Source organism: Delphinus delphis, chromosome 16 (assembly GCF_949987515.2).
Source record: "Delphinus delphis chromosome 16, mDelDel1.2, whole genome shotgun sequence".
Taxonomy (NCBI): domain Eukaryota; kingdom Metazoa; phylum Chordata; class Mammalia; order Artiodactyla; family Delphinidae; genus Delphinus; species Delphinus delphis.
In genome coordinates, this window is record NC_082698.1 from 58625261 (window position 1) to 58634393 (window position 9133).

General features: G+C 39.4%; 1 protein-coding gene across 3 annotated transcripts in view; it reads right to left on the reverse strand.

Moving 5' to 3' along the window:
• Positions 1-8978, reverse strand: part of ADK (adenosine kinase) — a 486415-nt gene extending 477437 nt beyond the window's left edge. Inside the window, exons 1-2 of one of the 3 annotated variants that reach the window (XM_060034754.1) lie at positions 8871-8965; positions 4316-4396 (exon numbers count right to left, since the gene is read on the reverse strand). In XM_060034754.1, the coding sequence (XP_059890737.1) occupies positions 4316-4326 (11 nt within the window). In that variant the 5' untranslated portion in view covers positions 4327-4396; positions 8871-8965. Of the gene's footprint in view, positions 1-4315; positions 4397-8291; positions 8799-8870 lie in introns of those variants that run through there. The other 2 variants (XM_060034753.1, XM_060034751.1) reach the window with 2 other exon arrangements.
• Between the last annotated feature and the right edge of the window lie 155 nt (positions 8979-9133).

Consider the following 9133-nt stretch of genomic DNA (forward strand, 5'->3'; position numbering starts at 1 on the left):
ATAAACTTTGGCTGGACCTTGAGGAATGATGTTTTCATAAATATATTCTATATATGCTATAATGAACTTTTCTCTTGCTAAGAGAATGATACCACCTCACCTCCTACACCCTACAAAGTGCTGGTGGAGCTGTTGATTAGAGCGTCCTCCTCAACATCCATGCACTCCCCCACATATATAAACACCATTGGTGTGCATGCAAGCACGCACACTTGCACACAGGAAAATGGCTGAGAGTATATCCAAGGCTGGCCAAAATCCCCACCTCTGATACACTAATTGATTCAATGGTGGGTATGTAACCCAGGCAGGACTAATCAGAGTATTCTCAAAACTGATACATAGATGTGGAAAGTCTCTGCCTTTGGGCTCATGAGATTTTGGGCTTAGGGATGAAAAATGCCATCTTTCTTGTTACATTAAGATGGGCTGTGTGAGAAATGAATTCAATACCAGACGACAATAGAGGGAAGAGATGCACTCCTAGAATGAGTCATATCTGGCTAGACTTCCTGCTCTTTTAGTCAACTGAGTCTCTTAGAAACTTAATGGTTCTACTAGGGATACACCAAAGTCCAGCCTCAGCCTCTAGAAGGCAAAAAGCCAAGTAACCACTTCAATATCATTTCTGATAACCTCTAATTTTGTGAGTGATCAGTAATCACATAAGCTACCTTCATACCTATAATCCTGTATTTGCAGCTAACATAGCAAAATAGCGGGGCTTATTAGTAACTAAATGTGGTTTGCTGACAAAATTGTGAGATCCTGTTAATACAGTAACCAAACTGTGTCTTGAGAAGGTAGGAGTTTCTTATATAATTGCTGTACATATTTTCTTATTCTATTCTACAGAAGATGCTGAAATCAGCATGTATGCAATGAAAGCCAAAATGCAAATGGAAACTCAGATGTTCTTACATTGAAAGCGAATTATTGTTTCCTAGATGAATACATTTTTAAAGAAATCATATGAGGGCACAAGTACAAACAAAAACATAAGAAATAAAACATGTAAGTGAGGGCAACAACTTTAAATCTGCTTTGGAAAATATGCAAAAAGTATCGTCTTCAAGCAGTATGTGAAATTTCAGTTCATGAGACCACTTCAGTGAAATGAGCCTTCCAAATCTTGAAGTCCAAAAATTGAAGAGTAACTGACTAATACCTTAGTATTTTTAGTATTTTTAGTAATTAGTATTAATTACCTTAGTCAGTTACTATTTGAAAGAAAGAAAAGCCTAATAACTCAGTTACATAACCAGCACCAGTATTATGGTAGAACTAGCCAAACAAGACCTTTGAAATAAGCATCTATTTAGTATCATCAACATGTAGAATGGGGACTGCAGGAAAATTTTAGCAAGTGATTCTGATGAGAAATTGTTGTTCCTGCACAATAGCAAGCTTTTAAAAACTGAATATTTAAATTTTTAGAAAGGCTCTCAATCCTATTATTGAATCCTTGGGGCAAGATATGTTCTGAGGCCAGAATTTTATGGGATTTAGAAATTTGTCAATTTTAGGAAGGTAATGCACTGTATGTACTATATATTTTATAAACTGCCCAGGAAGGTTTCACTCAGCATGCCATCAACAAACACATATTTCTACAGCAAAACATACACATTTGTGTCAGACAAATAAATACTACAGGGGGCCTCAAACCTGTTCAAGTTCTGCTGCCAAATTAATTCATCTCAAACTTTTTTTTTTAATTTCCAGTTTTCAGAGCTTTTAGGATTTCAGAAATACAGATGAAAAGATTACAACCTATAATAAAATCATAACACTTGTTTTACAAAGTTTCAGATTTACTTAGTATCCCAGAGGTCCATTCTGTAATGATGATATTTAGACACTTGGCCAAAGTATGTATTTAATGCACATCAAGTTCCTCCAGCTTCAAATCAAGAGTCCTAATATATATGTTCAGTGTAGAAAAGTTGGAAAATACAAAAAAAAAGAAAGAAAGAAAGAAAATAAAATAACCCACAATCCGAATGTAAATTGGTGCAGCCACTATGGAGAACAGTATGGAGGTTCCTCCAAAAACTAAAAAGAGAGTTACCATATGATCCAGCAATTCCACTCCTGGGCATATACCCAGAGAAAACTATAATTTGAAAAGATACATGCACACCCATGATCATAGCAGCACCATTTACAACAGCCAAGCCATGGAAACGACCTAAATGTTCATTGAGAGATGAACAGATAAAAGATGTGAGATACACACACACACACACACACACACACACACAAAATGGAATATTACTCAGCCATAAAAAAGAATGAAATAATGCCATTTTCAGGTACATGGATGGACCCAGAGATTATCATACTAAGTGAAGTAAGTCAGAAAGAGAAACACAAATACTGTGTGATATCACTTATATGCACCTGGAATATCCTCTCAACCTGAGGACTTTGATCTTTCTTAAATTCTGGAAAATTCTCAGCCATCATCTCTTCTAACAAGGCCTCTCCACCATTCACATTCTTTCCTCTTTTTGGAACTCCCAGTTAGATGTTAGTTGGTGCCTCTCAATATATGTATGTGTTTATTTATATATATATATATATATATATATATATATATAAAATATTCTCTTGAGTTTTCTTGATTTCTCTGTGCTACATCTGGGTGAATTACTCAGTACTATCTTCCAACTCACTAATTTCTGCTTTAAATACGTTTGGACCAGAGTTTAACCAACTTTTAAAAATTTAATTTTTCACCATTTTTTCTTTTATATAGCCATTTACTTCACATTTACCTACTGTTTATTTATAACATGCTTTTTTTATAACTATTACTTCTTTTATCTTTTTAAACATATTTAAAATACTTAAAAGTCATTTTGAAATTGCTCTATTAGATTTTAAGTGAGTTTATCTCCTAGTGGTTTTGTTATTTTCTAAGTAATAGTCTTCCTCATCTGTGTGCAGGCTCAGACTTTCCCTTCCTTTTTCGAATGGTTCTGAGGTAAGCCACCCCTCTTCCAGAGCCCATGACCTACAAGTTCGGTGCTCTTGTACCAGGTAATAGTGGAGAAATTACAGTTCCCAACTCTGAGCCATGTGGCAGCTCAGCCACTTCTGTGTCACCACTTCAGAGCCACAGCTTTTTAAAGCAACAGCCAGGAGTAGAGGCTTTCAGCCTTCTTTTCATCCAGCCCCAGCCCAGCTCCAAGTTTCATCCAGGGTATCTGACTCCAGTTCCCCTGCACAAAGTTATTTCCACTTGCTCCTGAACCCAGGATCTAAATGCATGTTTGCTTTCCATTTCAGTCCCTGGAGATGGTTATCTTGTTCTTGAGTACACCTATATCTTCTCTTTTTCTTTTTAAATTTGTAATTGCGTGTTTGGAGCAGGGTAGGGAGCTAAAAGCAGGATAAAGAGCACCGTAATAACAACAGCTAACTTTTACTGAAGACATACTATATGCCAATTTTATATTTACTTTTTCATGAAATCCTCTCAACAATCTTTTGAGGTAGGTATTTTTATTATACCCATTTCAAAGATGAGAAAACAGAGGCATGGGGCCAGTAAACAATCTTTCCAAGATTACCAGCTAATAAGGACCAAGAGTCAACCAAAGGTCTTAACCACTGCTCTACTGGCTTCCATCCTGACCAGAACACTCTTCAGAATTTTAATTCTCTTATTTTTTTCCCCACTTAACTCTGATCATTTTGCATACAGGCAGGATTTTAATCGATGGAAGGGAAGTAGAGCCATATTCCTGGTAGAAAGTAGCATATTGGCTTAATGTTTATTTAGTGTTATTCAGTCTAGGCCTATACCTAAAACCAGAAACATAGTTTCAATGCCTGTCTTTTTACCAAAAGCCCTTCTCACTTTCCCTGGGCTCCAGGCATTTCATGTTTACCTCTAGATACCCAGGACAATCCATGCAGGCTTTCCTCTGACTCTGCCTTTTCACCACCCTCTCTCTGCCCTAGTATATAATGTCTGGGAAAGGACCTTATTAAGGGATTCATACAAAGTACCTCAGGAGACTTCTGTTTTTCATTTTCCTTCAAAACCAAAGTTTTAATCTTAAAGGATTAAACTTATAAATATAAGTGAACAACATGCAATATCACCCGAAAAGAGCCAAACTCAATTTTAGGCTTCATTGTTAAAAACATAAGGTCTAGAAAAGTAAAGATTATCAGTCCCACTCTATGCTGCGCTGATAATTTATCCAACAAACATTAACTGAATAGTTCCTAAGGACCAGGCACTGAGCAATACTCTATGGACGCACAATTGATCATCCTTTCTCTTTTCTAGTATGCATACATTTTTCTCATTTAATCCTCACAACAGGCCACTCCAGGAACAGTACGCTCAGTTTATAAAAATCATCTTCTGGAGAATTTCCTGAAACAGAAAAAAAAAAAAAGGTGTTTTAAAGAGATTGGACGTTGGGAACAGACTTGAGGACACAGGGAAAGGGGAGGCTGGGACGTACAGAGTAGCACTGACATATATACACTACCAAATGTAAAATGGATGGCTGGTGGGAAGCTGCTGCATAGCACAGGGAGATCAGCTAGGTGCTCTGTGACCACCTAGAGGGGTGGGATAGGGAGGGTGGGAGGGAGGCTCAAGAGGGAAGGGATATGGGGATATGTGTGTACATATAGCTGGTTCACTTTGTTGTATGGCAAAAACTAACACAACAATTTTACTCCAATAAATACGTATTTTTTAAAAAAATAAATAAAGACCAAAAAAAAAAAAATGAAGAGGTTACTAAAACTGTTGCTTGGTCATCTAAAATACTTACAGACTTTTATTCCTAGGTTTAATACACAATTTTAAAACACAGGGTCCTAGTGAGAGGTAAAAGACAGAAGGAAAGACTAAAAGGAGTCCATGGAAGTGAAATGGTTAAGAAGCAATAATTTGAGAAAAGCTCAACATTTGCTGATTGGAGAAGTGCAGTTTGTTTCCTTTTTAATAGAGATTAAAATTATATATAATTTATATATATATAAATTATATAAAATTAGAAGTCATGATCCAGAACAATGTGTAATTGCTAAAACATCAGAGAGGGTTACAATGTGGGCTCTTCAGATTCAACCCTTCCTAACATCGACTTCAGAGCTTATGAATATTTGCTATGATGAATAAGTAGAGCTACTCCTGAAGATTAGGCAGAACTTGAACCTGTAGGTGGAGAGACTGGTTAAGAAGCCAACACCAAGTCTAAGCAAAATAAAGTTTCAACTTGAGTTGTGGCAGCAGGGATGGAAAACAAAAGGAATTTATCAGACATAACTGAAGAAGAAAAGACCAACTTTGATAACCATACGCAGAGGGAAAATGAATCAAGTATCTAGGTTCCAAACTTTGGAGTAAGAGAAGTTAGTGGTGCCGTTAACAGATGTAGGGACCATGGAAGAAGGTGCAGATTTAGGACAGCAGATGGATTTAGTTCGATATATATGACTTTGAAGTGTCAGCAAGACACTCAGAAGGAGATATTCAGCAGACAGTTAAAATTAGGGTCTGAGAGCTGAAGGTAGAGGTAGAAAGATCACAAAAGTGAAAGTGTTCAGTACAAAGCCTGGACCCTCCTACACCTTCTGCTTCAGTCAGACCAAACAAATGTAGAGGTAGAAAGATCAGACAAGAGGTAGAAAGATCACACAAGTGAAAGTGTTCAGTACCCCAACAGAGGCAGCTCTCTGCCATTTCTACCTCCAAACAAACTTTTCTATAAGCCAGACACCCTACTTCACATCTGGTTAGCATCGTCTTTCAGTATGTCATCTTTCGGTATGCTCAGTTATCATTTTCCCAAACCCTACTCATTTTCCACCAAGAGGATGGTACCTGGGTCTTAGCTCTCTCACTCCATGTACCTAATTTTTAGCACCATGCCTAAAATAGCAGGCATTTGAAATACTGACTAAAAGAATAGGCTTGGCATGTGCTCAACAAGCCTTGGAAGGAACTCTATCCTCTTTAGAGGTGACCGCTGAAGAAATTAACTTGGATGATATTTCCAAAGGAGAGAAAAGAAAGTTAAGTGGTCCCAAATACACGTAATCATCATGGAACATTTTTATCTAGGGAGCAGTTCCCAAAAATGCTTCTTGATGTCTTTCAGGCCTAAATACATCATCTGTAACACAAGGATCATTATTCCTACTTCACATGTTGATGGGAAGATTAAATGAGATAGCATAAATAAAGCACCTAGTATAACGTATGGCACTCAATTAATGTTCCTCAACCCAATGTGAAAATATGACAGAGCTAGCTTATTTCTTTGCAACTTCAGTAACTGCTATACCCTAAAAAGCCTAGAAAAATAATGGATATTTGAGAAAGGAAAGCTAGACTTGTCAGATGCTCTCCATGAAGCCGTTTTTTCCAGCCTCACACTATTGTCACTTTTGTGTGGATAATTCTTTGGTTTAGGGGGATTCCTGTGCATTGTAGGATGTTTAGCAGCATCCTTGAATTCCACCCACTTGGTGCCATTAGCCCTCCCGGCCAAATATGTCTCCAGACATTGCCAAATGTCCCTTGGGGGGGCAATACTTCCCCTGCTTGAGAACTACTACCCTAAAACTAACTGAAATTCTCACAAAGCCCTAAATCCTTTTCTTGACATCTACAAATTTATATCATAAATTTATTTGTTCCCTAGGAACTGATTCTACACATTAAATCATGCTTAGACTTTATAAGCCGTTCTCTTAAAAGTTAACCAAAACTGTTAGCTAGCCCCTTAACTGTCAAGCAAGTCATCACAGATAATGCATGAAGTCTAACCACTCAGTGTATTACCACACTGAGACCCTTAAAGCCAAACTAATATAATGAAAGTAGGAATAGCCAATCCCAAAAGGTCTTCGCACAAAATGAAGAGATTTATCCCAGTACTCAGGTGTCTAATCCTGACTTCATGTCTACAGGTGGTACTAACTACATATTTTATAAAATGAGTTTTAGTTGCCTAAGGACTTTTACAAGTTTTACGTAGACACTAATAACATGTAAAATAACATTACACCTGTTTAAGAATTATTATGTATCATATACCCATATATTGCAACAACGTAAAAAGCTATGTACACTAACCACAGAACAAAACAAAAAACAGACAGGAAAGTAGAGAAACAAAAGCTGAGTGAACAGTTCACTAGGGCTTTTGGACAAACTGTGTGAGGTTAATAAAGTTGACCTTGATCAAGTTACTTAACCTCTCTATACCTGTTTCCTCCTTGCTAAAATGTATATAATTATAGTGTCTACCTTGTAGTGTTGTGGGATTGAATGAGTTAAAAAAGGTAAAATGCTGAAACAATACACATTAAACATTATTATTTATCGTTATTTTTAAGGCTGCATAGGCGAAGAGAAGCGTATCTTGGGTGGTTGTATACAAGTAGGCACAGTAAAGTCAAACAACAATGAACATGCACCCAGATGCTCTATGTTCAAACTTCAGTTCCTTAACTAATTGTTTCATTTGGGCTTCCATTTTCTCATCTGTAAAATAGGAAAGCACTTTGAAAACAGATTACCATATGACAAAATCTAAGGGTTGTATGTTTAGTAGGATAGCAGGGGAAAGTTGCAGCTGTCTTCCAATTTGGTAGAGGAAACTTTGTGAAGAAGGTACTTTTTAAGGAAATACTCTAATAATGGGCCAACCAGGGAAAGCACATGCCTTGAACCCAGGTAGGTCTGATTCAAAAGCCTTTGCTTTAGTCTACAGTTTGAAAGCTTAAAACGAAAAAGGAACATCCTGAGTCGTTTAAAAAAAAAGTTTATTTTCTTCATATAAGGTAGGCACACTAACCCTTTGACCCTTTGAAAGTAATAGGAATACATTAAAGGCACTGGCAGGGATTTGGTCACCATCCATTCAAAACAGCGTTAACACACCACCAAACCGCTAAGTGATCTTTTCTTTTCAATTATGAAAGATTCGTTCTTTCAGAGGTAAGGAAGGGTAATGCTAGAAAAAATGAGATTTGCCTTGTATGATCAGGAGTGTCCCAACAGTTTTAAATCAGTTTGATGTCTATTTTTAGATACAAAAATCTTTGCCTTCCAAGGAACATTTCAAAATCATCAAGGAATACGCATACTGCACCTTATACTTATTAGGAAGTAATATTTTAACCAATAACTTTTTGTAAGTAAAAGTTGCAACATCAAATCATATGTGAAACAAAAGTTAGGTGCAGAACTATCTCCACCGCTGCCAAAAGTGCAAAGAAAAAAAGAAAAATCAAGCTTTCCTAACCGTTCAGGCAAATGCCACCTCCGCAAAGCCTCGGAGGGGGAGTCTTGGTCCCCGGTAGAGGATCTCCAAAGATAACACCATTCGGTTCGATGTACGTACGAAAAGGAAGGTCAAGGCGCCCTTCCGCGACCTTTACGAAAACTCCCAAGAATTCTGTCTTTGCCCCAGGGTAGAGCTGTCGCTGGGCATTCTCCTCGACATCCCGCCGGGAAGAGGAGGTCGCCGCAAGTGACTCGGATCAGGTCGGGTCCGGTCCTCACTGGTCGCACCAGCTCAGCTCGAGCGGGCTCCCACGTGGCGCCCGCAGCCTGCCCAAAGACGGCGCTGCACCCCCGGCCGGCGTTCTGATTGGCCAAGGGCGGCCGAGCGTCTCCGGAGCCGGCGGTGACTCGGCCAAACTGGGCGGGCGCCGGGCAAAGGGTCGCAGCCAGGAGGGCAGCTACCCGAGCAACCGGTCCCGTGTGTTGGCCCCATGCCGGCGGTGCGGATACCACCCGGCGCCTCGGTCGCGCAACCCCATGTGGTCCCGGGTTAGCAGCAGGCACAGTCACCCTCTACCCTGTGTCAGGTAGCGCTCACCTCAACACTCGAGGCGCCTCCACCTTCAGCTTTTTGGGCTTCGGTTCCTCCTCAGCCGCTGCCATTTTCGCGCTCCCACCTCACTTAAGCTCCAGAGCTCGCCCCACCCCTTCGGCTCTCGAAGGCCCCGCCCCCTCTCCCATCACCTCCTCCTTATCTCGAAACCCCGCCCCTCTCGGCTCCTCTCAGTTCGTGCCTCTCCCAGGCACAGCTATTTGGCTCTACCTCTCGGCCTCACCCATTGGCTAGTTCACAGCTCCTCC